The following is an 18,301-nucleotide window of genomic DNA, read 5'->3' as shown; positions in this document are numbered from 1 at the left end:
TGAACAACTTTATCTGCCTGCGTTTGCGCTGTGCAACTATTTTCAAATGACGATCTGTGTTGTATTCTTGCTTTAACAAGTTCTTTCTCTCCTCGTCCTTATTTTTTCTTGGGGATGGAGGAGAGAGTGGGCTATTTGGTATATAAACCCTCTCAAACTGTGCCTGTTTCACCTGATGAAGAGTGGTCCGCGCTCGAAACGTTGTAATATACATTGTTGCAGTAGTTTCCCCTCAAAACACTTCTTTTACTTTACCTATCTATCTATCTATCTATCTATCTATCTATCTATCTATCTATCTATCTATCTATCTATCTATCTATCTATCTATCTATCTATCTATCTATCTATCTATCTATCTATCTATCTATCTATCTATCTATCTATCTATCTATCTATCTATCTATCTATCTATCTATCTATCTATCTATCTATCTATCTATCTATCTATCTATCTATCTCTCTCTCTCTCTCTCTCTCTCTCTCTCTCTCTCTCTCTCTCTCTCTATATATATATATATATATATATATATATATATATATATGACGTTTTTATTACAAGATGTAAAATAAACTTATAACTCTCCGCGAATGCATGTCTTGCTTTTCAGATGGATGTTCCCAACTTCGAACCTTTGACGGAGCGAGCATTTCGTGACCTTCCAAGGCCAAAGATGGAATTGTACAAACAGTTCATTGTAGATATAATTAAAATTTTATATCCGGAATTAACAAAACATATAGGCGCTATCGCAGAATCAATATATGATTTTGAACTTGAACTTATGAAGGTAAGAATGCTTCTATACATAAACGATTGGTGCTGATTCGCAAAGTAACTACTTAAATTCGTAACACAAACCTGAGAGAACCAAGAAAACAGGAAGCACTAAAAACAATTGATCTTCCCTGAGTACCGAAAGTCCACGGTTTTATACGAAAATGGCGTTGCTTTGTTGCATTGTGGCGTCCCAGCGTCATGAAATCCTTTCCTGTTCCGCCTGTTTTGTCGCCGCGTAATTTCAAGGAGAACAGCGGAAGTTATTTTTAACCAGCTTTCTCTGCAAAACTTGATGCCAAAATTTTTCTGTTGCGCTTTCGCTGCGCACACAAAAGCCTTAAGTTTTACGCTTATTTCCTACGAGCTGTTGAGTTTTTAATCGCTCTGGCTCACTCTTGCTTTCCGGGCTCGAATCAAGTTTACCGCAGAATTAACATGACATATATTAGGAAGCAGTAAGAGACGCAAGCGAAGTTTTCACCGTGGTTTGAGCGCGGTTGGTTCTCGGTATTTGCTACCTTTCTGAGACAAAATTTCAGGTACATCAGTTTTGTGTCCTTCCAAACTACCTTAAGAAGTCAGTGATTTTGTCCAGTCCGGGAGCCTTTTTCAGCAGTAAGCTTACAACGTAACGGTAAAATGAAGTTCGATGGAGTCGTTATTCTTTTTTGTTAATTGGGCGCGCCGCAAGAGCTTTCAACTTCTGAAATTTATTTAAATAGTTGAACACTTGAAACGAAGATAAATATTTCTCAACTCCTGGATGAGTCGTGTCGCCTGCTAGTTCACGACTACTTAGAATCTGCGCTCGGGCTAAGAAAGTAATGCGAGCACACATATATGTATGGCGCAAACATTGTATGAAGGTTTACGAATATTCCTGCTCGTGACACTTCAGCGTAGAATAAAAATTTCGCGAACGCTGAGCGAATAGCATGCTGACCGTGAAGGGCAATTGGCAGAAACTGTGATGGCTACATTCAAAATCGCCGACGCCCGGGAGAACAGCCGGCTCTCAAACACATGACTATGCGGACATTCGCGAGGTTGAAATTCCCATCCTTCGCTCAGTGGGAACCCCTTCGCGAAATTCGAACGGATCTCGTCAAGAATCAACGTAACGACAGCAGCCGATTCGGAATAATTTCTCTTTGGGTGTTTTATAGAAAATAAGAAGTATGTAGTGATTTTTGGGTTTGTCCAGATGAGATAATCCACGCGTAACCGGTCGAGATTTTTTTTTTCTTTATGTGTTTAGATGCTCCTTCTCCGTCTATGGATAAAATGTAATGACAAATATTTCGAGAAAAAAAATCATTTCTTGAAAAACTGAATACCGGAGTGGGTACCTTCCGAGCAATGTTGAGTTGTGCTCGTTAGAATTGAGACGTGATTCGTAACAGCGCATAAAGGAGAGGACAAGAAAAAGACACAGATGGAGCACGCAAGCGCTGGCTCGCAACTGATATTTATGGGAGGAAGACCAGAAGAACGTTAACACATAGAAAATACAAAAAAGGACAAAGCACACGAGATTTACACCATAAATATTTACAAAAATTATTAACAAACTAAGTACACTATAAAACTATAAGGGCACACATGCAGGACAAATCACTGGCTTAGGTGACACTTATTAGTTAAAAGGACTAGCTAGAACGAGCACTTCCTTCTCATGCAGCGTTATGAACGGCTATCTTACACAACACTCGTTGCATTTGGCTGTATGGCACGCTTCCAGTGGACCGACCTGAAAAGTTTCCTAAAATCGTGCTTTGTTCAAACTTTGGTGGGAATCGGCACGCCTGACAGTGCAGTGGAAGGTATCCTACACGATACGTCATCCCATTCCAAAGTTGTAAGAAGGGGGATAAGCTTTGTCCATTTTAGTGTGGGCGCAGGTGAAGTCATGTTTCCACAAAGTAAAATATAGTTTTAAAGCTCAATTGCAACGCGTATACTCTTCAGCGGTTTTGTTTGTTTGGGAAGTTTGTTTGGGAATGTAGGGCCATAAAAACCCCGAAGAAGCCAATGTGAAGCCAAACTTGTCTTTCTTTGGTCTGAGATTGCGTTTCTTGGCCCTAATTCCCGAAGCAAGGGCAAAAGTTAGGCTTTATTGCATCTAGTGTGGCTATCATCCGATATCTTTGGCCCAAATTGCCGAACTGCCGTGGTTTGTCTCAACTTTCGGTTCTTTGGTTATCATGCGGCAATTTTGGGCCAAAATTGGCTAACAAGTGATTGATGGTTGTACGGTTAATACGTGGCATTTTCGGCTTACGTCTGGCACTTCGGCAATTATGTGCCAAGCCAAGATTAACAAGTTTGGTGTGTGTCTGCTGTGCCAACTCGGCATTGCGCCGCCATCTTGCTGCTGGTGTGTGTAGATGGCCTGGTAGTCAAGCCTTGCTGAGACGTGCACATGACTATTAGACTAGGGTTCATAGAAATCAATATCTACCCAAGATGGCGACTCAAGCTTTTAAAGAGGAACGGATTGCAATTATCGATAGCGTGTTTTTTATGTAATGCTTGTCTTTTCAAGTCGACTTTTGTTTTAATACTGCCTTTAAACCTTCAGGCTACAACTGAAGACAGCAGAATTGATCCAAAGGACAACAGAAAATTGACGACACTTAAGGACGTAGAGAAATTGATTGGGGTGAGCTACCTAGAAAACCCGCCGTTAGATAATTTTCGAGTCTGGCCGACCGTGTAAGCTATTTACAAAGTATATTGCGTGAGTGCAGGCCTCCCTAGAAATTTAACCCAGGCATCCTTAGCTCAATCCGCACACTTGAAGTTTTCAATCACGATAAAAACAGAACTTGGCTTTGCGGTCGCTACTCTCAAAGCGCGTTGAGGATTTCAGGTTAGCTGTCGTTTACTGAATTTACCAAATCGCCAGTTTGCCAGCAGGGTCGAATTAGTGGCCAAATTTATTTTCAAATGAAACTATAATTTTGTAAACAAACAATAACTTACGATATTTGTTTTCACTTTTTTTTTAAATTCTTGTAGCATACCAGCTCGCTCCAATTACACGAATTGATGCTCTTTTTCTTTCCACGGGGAAAAGTGTTTTGTGGTAACCCAAAGCTTAAGTCAACACACCCAGTTAAACGACAAATACATATATATTTCTTACATGTGACTGTCTAGGGGTTTTCGTTTGGAGGTTGTTGTTACTGAGAAGATGTGAAAATATTTGTGCGAGAAATATTGTGATAATTGTAAAACGAACATAATTGTTGCTGCTCCTGAATAGATCATAATGAATATGCTATTGCGTTGTATGTTTTCAAGTTCTTTCTGAATACAATTAAAAGTCTTGGAGTAAGTGATTCGTAGGAGAATCAACCGATTCGCTCTTGATTCAATTGATTCCGCAAGAGAATCTGTTGAGCTCTAAAGTTGTTTAAATTGTGAACAGTGACCTTCTTTTTACTGCATTGCGAAATGTATTCGTTTGCTTTCAAGTGTCCGTATTTACTGCATTTAATAATGTTTCCATATGTCCTTCCTGAGATTTTATATTATAGCGCTTGTGTGTATACTTGATGTATATATCCCAGCAACTGAAATGCCATCCGGCGATGCGCTAAGAAAATAAAAAAGGATAAGTAAATAAATAAGAATGAACAAAGTAACATCTCTGACGAGGTTGCAATTTAATTGTGGATATTTTAATGTGTTCGTTATTTTTATCCGCTTTAATTTGTTTGAATAGGGACTGCCTTGGAAAAGAATTCTCAAACACCCATTCGAAGCCATTAAAACGTCTTTAAGAGACTCACAGAGCGTCATCATATGGAGATTAGAGTACTACAAAATTGTTTCTAGACTAATTAGTCAAAAATCGCCGTAAGTATCTGCGTTCACTATTTTCTATGAGGTGGCGTCACCATTTAAATATGGCCTAAAATATGTTAGAGATATAGGCTCTGCGCGCAGCGAGCTCAAATTTTAATATAAAATGTTCAATAAAGATCGGTGCTCCCCAGCAAAAACAAAAGAGAAAAAATTGTTTGAGCGAACTAAAAGCCGCTATCTTTAGGATGTCTAGAGCCTGCTGCTTGGCACATCAGCGCAAGCTCCTCCTGCAAAGCTCCTCAAACTTCCCATTTTAATGGAGTGAATGCAAAAGGGGAAGCGAGCCTTCCCACGCCTCCTCTTCAGCGTTCGTTCTGCTTGAAAGAAGAGTGAAGGGCTTTCTGGGAACAGCTTGTCCCTCTTTTTTAACCTAAAACAGCCAGTAGTAGAGTGTACACAACATGCCATCTATTCATTAATCCACCCCTAGTGTCATGGGCGTTGAAAGAGGACATAGGTCACTTAAAAAAGAGAAATACAACAGAGTGTGAATCAAGCAATAACACACAATTATGTTTGCAATTTTGGTACCGAAGGATAATCATGTCATTACAAAAATAATGTTTTACTGGAAATTGGACTCTGGTTTTGGGAGGATAATTAAACATTACGAATCTAGTTGGAGTAATATAGTTATGGAAACAAGTCGCGTGAGAGTAACAAAGGTCAAAGTAACTACATTTGTTATTCATTTCTAAAAGAATAGTTGTTTTACATACAAATTAAATTGTTTTGAGTTGCAACTCGAATCAAGCACACAGAGAATACTTCTTCCTTCTAAAAGGAGGGCATTGATAGGCTTGTTTTGATTGTTGTTACGCTTCAATCCCGGTGATGAGTGGAAAGTCCGAGAGTGATGCGCAGAATTATGCAGCCTCCCATACTGAGTGGAACGATTTATTTTGCAAGATGATGCGGAAGCTGCATCTTGGAGGAACTAAGATATCAAATAGCAATGATATTATGAAACTGGAGTCAAGAATATCTGTTCGAAGCATGGCTAGGTGGAGATACACCACAAAGTACTCCGGGATACAAATACTGAGAGATATATATTTTAAGGCTAAAATGCAAATACCCAGATACATGAGTTTTAAGGCAAAAATTAAACACCGAGAAACATTTGCTCTACTATGCAACGAATTATTCCTAACTTCTAGCAAAACACCAAAAAAAGTGTTCTGGAGTAGGAATATATACACATGGAGGAAATGTATTTATTCCCGAAAAGTGGTAGGTGGTGAAGGAGCAGGTCGTGGCGTATGTAAATGGTAGTGTTTGTATTCTTTTTTTATCTATGAGTTTATTCACCCTCCCTTACGATCCCAAAAGGCTGCTAAAAAAGCATAATTGCCCCCAGCGAAGGACTGGACACCAACGACTGCTTGATAAGGGCCATCTGCCTGAATTGATACCTTTTTTTTCGTGAGAGTACCTCTTAAAACGCAAAAAAATATCAAACAACGAAGCCAGATGTAGTCTGCACGGGACCTTAACAGGCTCCGTGCAGGAAGATAAGCCGCTTTTAAAGTTATCTACATTTAATGACTGATTCCTTCCTCCTCTAAACTCGTCTCGTTAACAGCGTTCGTTTTGCTAAAGCGAAAACAGTAGGGGGATTTTTTTTTTGGGAGGAGCTTATCCTGCAATTCTTCCAAGTAATCGCTCAGCCAACGCCCTTTGTTCGTGTTGTTTCTGATTTCTCGTTTTATTTACTTGTGTGACTGTTTGATGTACCAAAGCGCTAGGCTCCTCCATTTCCACCTTCCCCTTTCTAGGGGGGGGGGGGGGTTATTTGCCAATTTATAATCACAAACTCTCGAACCCTTGCACAAAAAGGTCGGTTTTTGACGTGACAAAAATCCTGAGACTGCGCGTAAAAGATGGACATACAGTAAAAAGTCTCTATTTGAGACTTCTTTCCTCTGTATCGTTTTTATCCGCTGTCTCGGTGTTTCTCTCATGCTAAATATTCACCAGCTCATTTGCACTCTTACATTCGGTTCAGTGTTTTCGTGTGTGTGTTTCTTTTGTTTATAGTAAATAACAGTTCATTTTCGTACACAAAGGTAACAAGACACCGAAGTCTGGCAGAGCGCGAGGATACAAGAGATACATTGATAATGTATATCACTACTCGTATAGATTTCCCTTTATTATAAGTATCTCAATTTGAGATACACGTAGTCGTAAGTATATATCTAAGATAATATAGCAATACATTCATGTCTCGAACAACTGTATCTCCCTGGTCTGAAGATAGCCTGTGGTTAGCGTTAATCACTATGTAATAAATGTGAGACTTCTATAATATTTTTGAAGTTATATTCGCACCCAGTTAATCGTACATAGCTTGCAAACAAGTAGAAAATTAAACAAGAAACAAGCTTATACTTCGAGTGGTTAGTATTCCTTAATTGTTCCTAAAACTATACCACTCTGAAGTCCCGCTAGTATTGACACAACGAAGAGAGTGCTCAAAGTTCCTGAGTGGATATTTCTTTTATGTAAAGACCGTAAAGACACAAATGAACGAAAAAGTTTCTTGTAGCAAGTGTCAAACGATTTTTTTCTTGCTGCCGGTGCTCGTTCTCACGAATTGCTGATCTCAGCGCTTGTTTGAACATGCTTTTGAAAATACCACTCTATATTTGAGCGAGTGTCAATAGGTCACATCAAAACACATATATAAATTGTAGCGAACTATCAATATCCTAAGATATGAAGATGAGAATTAAGTTACTGTGAGTTAAATATTATAGTCCCTGATAAATCAAATATGTAAGTCATATATAAACATGGTTTCAGAAACAATCAGTTTGCGTTTACTGAGTTGACAGAATTATTTTAAGTGTAGGCCGGAGTTCTAACTGTTGTGCTGTAAAGAAAAAAATGTACCGATGTGGCTTTTACCAAATGAGAATATTGCAAATTTTATTGCATAAGTAAAGAACCAAATTCCTTTTAATATTCCTAGTGTACATTTGTAAACCGGCAAGATATGCGGTGTGGATCGTATATTCGGAAGTGAGCACTCCGCGTCAAAACCTTCTGTGAGCATGAAACGAAGTTGAACTATGTCCACAGGAAGATGTTTGCCATTGCTGATACATCGATACATTTTCGATAGTATAAAGCAGGAATTCGAGATCATTTCAGTATTTGTTTTATATAAAGTTCACTTTTGTTGCAGGGAAGTGCTTTTTAATTATCTTGGGTGGAAGCGAATTGTTCAGCTTTTATCCTACACAAGATCGAGACTCTACACTACATACTCCCAGTTTATGGGATCAGTTGACGCCTCCTTTAATAAACTTTCTGCTCAAGCTAACTGCATCCGTCAACTGATGAAGAATATGAAATACGTGTTTGGAGATTCATACACATCTGCATACTTCAAGTTAGATGTGACGGCTGATGTGAGTTACCTATCTATATTTTTATACACTATATTTTGGAATAGTTTTGTTGTAATTTGTTTGTCTGGGAAAGAGAATAACTTGTCGAGGAGTCGTTTCTTCAGCGCTGCTAATGTTTGCTTGCTTTCGCTGGAACCATGTTGCACCTGACTAATGCATATTTTTGCCCTTACGGTACGCACCGGGCTAAAAACGTGAGCCTAAGAGCGCAGTGCGGCCTATATGCTCGCACACCTCTGCCCTCTGCGACGTGCGCCTATCTGCGCGTAGGCCATCACGAGCGCCATCTGTGTAGTGTAAGCACGGAAGAGAGATCCCTCTTGCGTCTACAAAGTGAGCAGCTGGAGAAAGGGTTGGAGATATTGCTTCGAGGTGGAAACCTAAAAGTTAAAAAAAGAAAAACAAAAGTTTATTTAAAAAAAAAAAAAGAACGATAAACAACTATTCCGGCAACATCGTGGGAATTACTAATGCGGTTTGGGTCCTGGCTTGACACCTTCTAGTCGTCCCCGAGAATTTCCTCAACGTGGTCGGCCAATGTCGCTCAGTAGGCTTCTTCCAGACGCTGTGGGAAGCGAGCAACTCCATTTAGGATTCAGGTTGAAGGGGCACGGGGCTGGAGAGAGGGCGGAACGGGGTTGGGAGATTCGTCTTAGGAATAGGAACCATAATAGTGAGGCCTTATCATTCGTGTTTCTTTAGCTAATTGTTTTTCAGTACATATTAAACAACAGTAAAATAAACTAATGAGTCGGCCTTAAGAATAAATAATGCTAATTCAGAACGCAGGCAAGCAATCACGTTAGGGCCGTTAAACTTAGAATTGGGCTTTTTTGACCTCAAGTTTCATGTCTTACAAGTTGTGGAGTCTCATGTTGATGAGTCGTAACTAACGAGTCTCATGCTGATGGGTCGTAACTAATACATTTTCATGAGCCGTAACCAAGGCTCATGTCGATGAGTCGTACCTATAATTACATAAAACAGTTTTTTCGACCCCAATATTTCAGTAAAATGACGTATAAATAGACCGAAAGGAGCAGCTAGCAAAGTCATTGTTAAATATTCAGAACAGTATTGAAATTATTTTATTATTAGAGTTTCAATCAAATATATTCTGAAGCAGAGTTATTCACACAGGGGTTGTGCATAAATGGTTGCATAAAGCGTTCTAAAGCTCAGAACGATTTAGATGATCATTGACCATGCTTTTTGTTTTGGAAACACAATTAGCTTGTTCAAAAACCACCGGATGATGTGGCGAAATTTTCGCATTTAACGTTCTAGTAAACTATGAGACTCCGTCTAACTATCATGTTCAGTATACGTCAGATTGCCCGCACTTGAACATTTTATATTTGGTGGATGCCGGAAGAATGAGGCTTTAAAACACCGACATGCCGGAAGTGTAAAAAAAAAAGTTGAAGAAGCAATATAAACCATTTGTTATTGAAAGTAGATAATTAGATATGTCATTGCGGATCAAAAAAATCGACAAACGTAAAACTGAAGATATTTTTTTAATTAACGAACGTGTGCCAGAAACCTTATAAGAGAACAAGCATCGAAAAAACAAAACGAAGCGTGGAGGTGCCGGCTTGACAACTGGGTAGCGCGAGACGGACTCGGCAAGGCCACGCTTGGCTCGTTATCTTTTACACTTGGTATTTCGATCATTCAGCCAAGAATGTTCGAGCGTGGAACACTCGGGAGACTGAAAATCATCCTCGGCTTCCTATCTACAACATTCGGTATCTCGAACATTCGTCCCAGAATGTTCGAGCATCGATCACTTGGGGTAGGAGCAAATACGAAGCTTCTAGAAGTAAGGAAAAAAAGGAATGAATAAAAGTAATTTTGGGTGCCGGGCATTGAGCCCCGGGCGCTTGCGTGAGATTCATGTGCGTTCTCTCTCGGCCATGCACGCGGCATTACTCACGCCCTTAAAAACGCATCGTCCTAATGCGACTTCAAATAAAATACCACAGAGCTAAGCCACATGGCCGTGCGTAGTAAGCTGTGGGGTCATCTAAACCATGACGAGGTCTCTGTTCTGTCGAGCATAATATGGATTGAGACGAACGAAGTGCAACAGGTTGGGTAGCGGCTGACGGCATCCAGATGGCCGGGTTCTGTTCGGGGGACACCTTGTAATTCAAATCCCCAAGTTGGCACGAATAACCTTGTACAGTCCAAAGTACCGTTTGGAAATTCCCGCTGAAGCAACGACAGCAAATGGGCGTGCACACCAACACCCTGTCTCCGGGCTCGATGTGGAGGTAACGACGGCGAAGGTAGTAGCGGCCAACGTCGAGACGTTGTTGGGCCGGGATCCGAAGGCGAGATAACTGGTGTACCTCTTTTGTCTGCTGGGTGACCAACTGGGCGTTGTCGGTGCTGTCGTCTGCGGGGCTGCGGGGCTGTATCACGTCAAGCATCGTCGTCGCCTTTTTGCCGTTCAGCAGTTGAAATTGTGTCACTCCGGTGGTTGTATGCGAACGTTTCGAAGGGTAACAGCTCGACCCGCGAGGTGTGTTCTACGTCAACGTACATTAAGATCCTGTCGGCAATGCTCTTGTTTAGTCGTTCTGTCAGTCCGTTGGGCAGCAGTACTACGCAGTGGTTTAACGATGGCTAGTGTGGCTTAGCCTGAAAAAATTTCTTGAGTTAGCTGGGCCATGAATGCTAACCCTCGGTCTGTTATCAGGACTTCAGGGCGCTGTTCGGAGAAGGATGGATTCCACGAAAAGCTAGGCAACCCCTGCAGCACATTTAAAGCAAGGACATTTGTCTTAGCTTACCGGGTTAGGTAGTCTCTGGCGACGATTATCCAGCGGTTCTCCGACACTGACGCTGGGAAAGGTCATAGTAGTAGATCCATTCCGACTGCTGAAGCGGAGCAGTAGGCGGCACAACCGGTAACAGTAGTTCCCATGACTTAGTTGGAGGTTTCTCCCGGCGTTGGCACTCATGGCACAATCTAGCGTACTGGTGAACTGTCATTAAAAGCTTAGGCCAGCAGTACGTCTCACTAACTAGGGCCAGAGGCTTGCTGTAAGCGAGATGTCCGGACGTCTGGTCATCATGCCAGGCTTGGAAGATCTTCTCTCGAAGGCCGGAAGAAATTACCGAAAGCCGCGTCAAGTTGTTGTCCCCGAAGTTAGTTTTGTAGAGGACAGGTTGTCAAATGGCGAAGGATGACAACGCTCTTGAGAAAATACTGGAAACTGCGCTTCCTCATCCTTTGAAGTCTCCGATCAGAGCACGCAGCTAAGGATCATCTCGCTGGAGGTTTACTATGTCATTGACGTTCAGTGCTCCTAGAAATCTCTCGCCATCGTCGTCGTTGGTGCCGGTGGGATCTTAATTGACGAGGACTCTGAACAGGCAGTCCGCGTCGCTGTGATTTCTGCCTGACTTGTACACAACGTCACGCCAAACTCTAACAGCCGTACGCTTTATCAAGCGAGGCGTACTGACGGATATTATTTGTTGGCGAGAAAAGAGTGCGAGTGGTGGTATGGGACCAGTAGAAACGTGTTCCCGTACAAATATGGGTGGAATTTTTTCATCGCCCATTCAACGGCAAGATCTTCCTTCTCAGTAGTCCAGTAATATTGCTTTGCGTTCAACAGCGTGCGGGTATCATGCCGTATGTCACTCGCTCGGCTTCCTTTTTCCGTGTACCTATACCGCGACGAGTCATACGTTGCTGGTATCCTTGTGAACGTCTATTTCCGCTGAGTGACCGAAGTGGCTGATTATCGGGGGTGACAGTAGCCTTCGCTTCAACTCGTCTAATGCCTCTTGTTTTTCCCTCAATTCGAAGTTCACGGCGTCCTTTGTGAGGTCAGTGGGGAAAACGTTTCCACAAGATACTAAACAAAGCGTCTGTACTAAGAGCAGTGTTCAAGAAATCTTACTGCCTTTCTATCTGATGGTGGTGGAAAGGCTGCTACGACGCGACTCGTCTTGGGTCAGGACGAACTCCCTTTCTGCTCAAACATGACCTAGGAACTTCAGTTCGCGATAGGCGATGCTACACATCGTTCGCTTGAGGGAAAGTCCGATGGTCCTGTTTGCGTGGAGCACGGCTCGAAGTCTTTTTAACTGCTTGTCAAAGTCGCTCAAGAATATCACAACGTTGTCAGGGAAAACTAGACTGCTCTGCCATTTGAGGCCTGCCAGAACGGTATTCCTGACACGCCAAAATTTTGCCTCTGTTGTTCAAAATCCAAAGTGCATTACCTTAAACTCGTGCGGTTCATCTGGCGTAACGAAGGCAGCCTTTTCTCGGTTATCTTCGACGACTTTGATAAGGCAGGAGTCACTCTTCAGATCCATCGACGAAAAGTATCATGACTGGCATAGCCGGTCGAGTATGTCGTCAATGCTTTCATGTGGTAGACGTCCTTCGTCACTGCGTTGAGCTGCCACTAGTCCACGCAGAACTTGGATGTTCCGTCCTTCTTGACGAGTACGACGGGAGAGGACCACAGGCTTCTTGAAGGCTGGATAGTATTGTCAATGAGCATTTTCTTAACTTTCTTCTGCATGGCCTTGGTTTTTTTAATGAAGATCCGGTACTGCAGCCGACGCACAGGAAGCCCGTGGTCGTTGGCAACGATGCAATGCTTCGCAACCACTGTTTCCGCACCTTAGACGACGTCGCAAAGCAGTCGTTGAATTTGGCGAGGAGTTCTGTCAGCCGTCGTTGTTGCAAGATGGGTACCTCTGGGTCAATGTCGAGTTGCGATGAAAGCGTAGTGTCTTGGCGAGATAGCGACGTTTCTTTAGAAATCGTGGTCACCTGACTTGTGTAGCAAAGTTCTTTGAAATAACCCACTGCGCTACCTTTTCTGAGGCGTTGCGTCTCCTGTTGGAAGTTCGTCACGAGGATCACAGTGCGTTCATCCTATAGTTATATTACCCTCCTGGTGACGCCTATTCCTATTCCTTGAAGCAGGGGAACGTTGCCTTCGAGAAGAACTTCGCCGCAGGTGGCTGCGTCGGTCACGACGGGTACAAATACACTTGATCGCGGCGGCAGGTTCACGTGGACGGCGATGATTTGGACAGCAGTTGGCGTCGTTGTGGCTTCCTCCGGAGCAAGAACAGGTTTTCGCAGTATGAAACGGTTCAATCCGAGGTCGATGACTGAGCCGTAGTCTCACAAAAAGTCCATACCGAGAATGACGTCTCTTACACAGTCTTGTAGTACGACGGATTTCACGGGGCAGATTTCACCATGGTTCTCGACTCGCGCAGGGCGCATATCAGGTGTCTCCGACGGTTTGAATATCTGGGCCAACGCAGGGCGTCATAACTTTTCGAAGGTGGCGTGAGAGCTTTCCGCTCATAACCGACTAGTCTGCGCCGGTGTCCACGAGTGCCGATGTGTCCTGAGCGTCGATGATGACGTTGAAGTTGTCCCGCACCTTTATAGAAGCGTTGTTCCGATGCATGGCGTCGTTTGAGTGGGAGCCTTTCAACGTTCGCGAAGGGTCTTTGCATGTTGGTATTTGGCAACTCCATGTTCGTGGGCAGCCGCGCTTAGTTTCCCCGACTGGGGGCGAAGAGCGAGAGGCTGTCAGGACGAGTCCTGTGCATCGCCGAAGCTGGACGTCATGGTGACGGCCACCAGGAACCACGGCGAGGTGCAGGTGGGGAAACGGAGGTTGCCGAAGGTACTCCGTAGCGTGGGCGCGGGTCGTTCGGGTGGAAGTCGCGCAGCCCTAGGTGCCAGCAGGAGCAACGGTGGTAAATGGGGTCGGCTTCTCCGCAGTGGTCACAAAGTGGGCGACGGTGGGCCGTTCGCCACACGTCGATCTTCCTTGGCGCAGCTGGTCCGGGCGGGTGTGCTAGGTCCGGTCGTCTTGGCGTCACACCTATTCTGGCGTCGTGACGTGCCGTTGAGGCTGCGCCGAATACTAGGCGGGACATTACTGCTGGCCTCCTGGCAATCGCGGCGTACGTTAGCGACTGGGCTTCCTCAATTGCAATTAATGCGCTGATGGGAGCATCCAGTTAAATGTCTTGCTGAACTTCCTCTGGTACCGCTTCGGCGATGGAAAAAAGTCGGGTGATCGGCAACCAGCAGAAATTCCCCGGGTTCCTCCCTGATGACGTTGCGGATCATTTCCCAAATGCCTGGAATAAAGGCAGTTCCCGAGTGCCTGGAATAAGGTCAGTTAGAGTATTGAGGCCAACTAACGCAGGGCGGCAACGTTGGCCAGTCGCTTGTTCTGTGTGACTCGCACTTGGAGGATTCCCTCACGATGTGGTTGTTTTTTTGCCTCCGTCACGAGTGCCACGACGGTCGCAGGCGGCTTTCACACGAGAGCCCCGAATATGCTTTTCTTTACTTTTCGCATGAGAATTTTGAGATTCTTTTGCTCCTCCGGTTCGGGCTCCAAGCGCTTGTGTAGTCAGAGGACGTCTTTGATGAAGCCGACAACGCTTTCATTCGGTTGTTGAATTCTCGCGTAGCTGCTCTTTACACGTTTCTCAGGAGGTGATGACGCTTTGTTGTTTTTTAATTGGAAACGGGCTGTTGAATGCAATGAGAAGCTCATGTTCTGGACGCTCTGCCCTGGTGCCCCTCCGGATTCGTCGACTTCTCTCTTTGTTATTAGAGCGCAGCTCTTAGGGGCCCGTTTCCGGCTTGAGCGGCGTCGCCGTCGGCGTCGGCGTCGGCGTAACCGCGCGGTGCATCATGGGAAATGTCCCATAATGCACCGCGCGAGCCCCCCACCAAGGTCACGTGACCTCGTGGGGGGTCACGTGACCCCCCGAAGTCACGTGACTCCCCTGAGGTCACGTGGCCCCCTCCTCGAGGTCACGTGACCCCCGATGACGTCATCGTCACTGATGACGTCACCGGCATCCACATCGTCATCGTCATCATCACTGATGACGTCACCGGCATCCACATCGTCATCGTCATCATCACTGATGACGTCACCGGCATCCACATCGTCATCGTCATCATCACTGATGACGTCACCGGCATCCACATCGTCATCGTCATCACTGATGACGTCACCGGCATCCGCATCGTCATCGTCATCATCACTGATGACGTCACCGGCATCCACATCGTCATCATCACTGATGACGTCACCGGCATCCACATCGTCATCGTCATCATCACTGATGACGTCACCGGCATCCGCATCGTCATCGTCATCATCACTGATGACGTCACCGGCATCCGCATCGTCATCGTCATCATCACTGATGACGTCACCGGCATCCACATCGTCATCGTCATCATCACTGATGACGTCACCGGCATCCACATCGTCATCGTCATCATCACTGATGACGTCACCGACATCCGCATTGTCATCGTCATCATCACTGATGACGTCATCAGTGACGTCACTGATGTCGTCACCGGAACCCGCATCGTCATCGTCATCATCACTGATGACGTCATCAGCGACGTCACTGATGACGTCACCGACATTCGCATCGTCATCGTCATCATCACTGGTGAAGTCATCAGTGACGTCACTAATGACGTCATCGGTACCCGCATCGTCATCGTCACTGATGACGTCATCAGTGACGTCAGTGATGACATCGTCGGCATTGGGGGTCACGTGACCCCCAAGGTAACGTGACCCCCCCTGGTTAGTTTAACCCCGCCCCCCCCCCAGTGCCCTTCCCTCCCCCTCCTCAAGAGCTGCGCTCTAATTCGGCGTTACAGGGAGTTGTAAGCGGCTTTCATTTTTTCACCAATGGACCGAATCCGGCGGCTGGGCTTGAGTTGCTCAGGCTTCGTCTGGCTCAAGAGGAGAAATGTTTCCAGGACTTGAAATCTATCTAGTTCGATGGCTCCATGGGGGTTTATAAGGAAGAAACATAGAAAGTTACCTCGCTCCATCACCAGAAATATTGCGATAGAAAACGATTGATAAAAAACGTAAAACTGAAAATAAAGGTTTAATCTGTCCACATGTTTCAGAAAGAAATGGAAGAATGAGCGTCTAAACAACAAAAGCGAGTGACGAGATATCGGCGTGGCAGGCGACTAGCGCGAGACTGCCTCGCCAAGGTCACTCTGGGCTTCTTATCAATCGCGGATAAATCCGCGATATTGCGTATATCGCGGTTTGCCACACCCCGTTGAGTGGTAGTCTTAAAAGGTTGCTTTCAAACGCGTTTAATGAGCGGTAGGATGAAGAAGAAAAGGCCTAGTCTGGGATGAGGAAAAAGGGAAAGTCAGTTGCTAGTCAGCGGTGTAAATGTCCAGTCCTTTCCTTCGTGTTCTTGTTTTTTCCGTCTTCAGGTGACCTGATTGCCAACAGTATGTACCAACTAGCTCAACTAAATCCCGTAACTCAGTTTCTTATCTACTTCACCCGGTATCTCGAACATTCATCCTAGAATGTTCCAGCGTCGATTACTTGGGGTAACAGTAAACACGAATCTTCTGGAAGTACTGAGAAGAAAGAATAAAATTCACAAGTTCTATTATGTTATTCTTAAGACGACTTGAAGGTGAAAGCCCAAGCGTCCAAAGCATTAAAAACAGACAACCCTCTTAATGTTTTGAGTCATACTTCCTATTATGCTGAGTCATCCTTCTCAATGTGCTGAGTCATCCTTCTTAATGTGCTCAATCATCATCTTAATTCGTTTACTCATTCACTTCATTCGCTCAGTCAACAACTTAATTCGCTTTAATTCCTTTTAATTCACTTTCATTCCTCTTAAATCACTTTAATTCCTCTTAATTAGATTTGTTGTCATTGATTAGCATTGATTATTTTTACTTCTTTTTAATTCATTCTAATTCACTCCAATTCATCTTAAGTCACTTTGATTCCTTTAATGCGCTTTATAGTCCTTCTTAATTCCCATTGATTACTTTTAATTAACTTTAATTACTTTTAATTTACTTTAATTCCTCTTAATTCATTTTGATGGCTCTTAATTCGCTTTGTCATTCTTTTTAATTTTATTGCCTCCATTTCGCCTGAGTGGTAACGTAAACGTTTTTGGTACATTTGGTGTCGCCGACGAGTTTTCGCTCAAGGACTTTGAAGATCAACTGAACGATGAGACATATAAAGCATTCGCCTTGATAAAAGCAGTGTCTGGCACCGGGCATTGAACTCCGAAAAAGTTCGTGAGAGCAAATGCGTTCCCACTCGACCATGCACACGGCAATATTTGGTTTCTTAACTTTAAGATCACGTGAGGGTTCTATGCTCAGCACATTATTTGAAACGCCAATCGCCAGACTAGCTATTTGAAATGCATCTTATATCAAGTTTTGTTAGGACTGAATAGTTCTAATAACTTATTTTCCCTAATCTCGGAAATCTATTGTTCTTTCGGATCTTCGGTGCGATGCATTTGAAGCATCAGAAGTCAAGTACAACATGATTAAATGATTGATTAATATTGTCTCAGTTCTCTTTAAAAATCAAATACATACGTGCCAATAATAAGCGATAACAAAACGTATCCGTTTTATCATCAGACGTGACACACTTTATTCCTGTTGATTTCCAGACTATTTTTCAAGTAGACTCCGAGAACCTGGCTTAGAGTGCATAGATTTTCTGCTTTCATTTGCTCTCCATAACACCCTGTAATGTCATTGGGATATCAATGTATAAAAATGGGAGAAAAGCATCCAATCAACATTGTGCGCAATGAGCTAATGGTTTGCTGTTGCAGAACCTTAGAGCGCGTGCACCAGTAGTCAGATTATTTTCTTCTGAATCTTACTTACTTTGTATATTAAAGGGAAGTTGAACATGTTCTTGAAAAACAAGTTAGAGGTTCCTTCTTGCGTATTTTTGTCCCGTGAATTCAAATATGACAAGCATTTTGTGCAGAAAGTATCACTAGAAGTGAGAAAAACCAAATAAATTTGCAACTGGATACGACTTTCTACCCAGATGTTTCAACTGCCTTACGCGTGCCCCTAAGGCTTGGGCACGTTGAGATCTCTGGATAACGTCACGAATCTTTCCTTCCACCGAACGCGCCTCAAAACAGGTGGGTCTTCAGCGCTATATTCAAAGCGCTATGGTGGTTGCACCGGGCATTAATCTAAAATATAATTTTGATCTTCGTGATCCCGGAGACAAAATGAAGATGGTATAAATGTATCTGCTCAAATATAAAACTGCTTCAGTTTTTCTTTAAAGATTGCCTAGATGCCTAAACTCAATTATTGCCTTTCGAATGAAAAATAGTTTGGGCC

General features: G+C 43.7%; 1 protein-coding gene across 1 annotated transcript in view; it reads left to right on the top strand.

Moving 5' to 3' along the window:
* The window catches only part of LOC115332169 (neprilysin-11-like), a 97,648-nt gene that overhangs the window by 35,271 nt on the left and 44,076 nt on the right, over positions 1 to 18,301 (top strand). The window contains exons 6-9 of the mRNA XM_040216233.1: positions 612 to 791; positions 3,363 to 3,443; positions 4,512 to 4,645; positions 7,848 to 8,073. Of these exons, the coding sequence (XP_040072167.1) occupies positions 612 to 791; positions 3,363 to 3,443; positions 4,512 to 4,645; positions 7,848 to 8,073 (621 nt within the window). The remainder of the gene's footprint in view (positions 1 to 611; positions 792 to 3,362; positions 3,444 to 4,511; positions 4,646 to 7,847; positions 8,074 to 18,301) is intronic.

Source organism: Ixodes scapularis, unplaced genomic scaffold (assembly GCF_016920785.2).
Source record: "Ixodes scapularis isolate PalLabHiFi unplaced genomic scaffold, ASM1692078v2 PGA_scaffold13__105_contigs__length_92229423, whole genome shotgun sequence".
Lineage (NCBI taxonomy): Eukaryota > Metazoa > Arthropoda > Arachnida > Ixodida > Ixodidae > Ixodes > Ixodes scapularis.
Note: the sequence above shows the minus strand (reverse complement) of the source record. Positions and strands in the feature narration are given on the sequence as shown.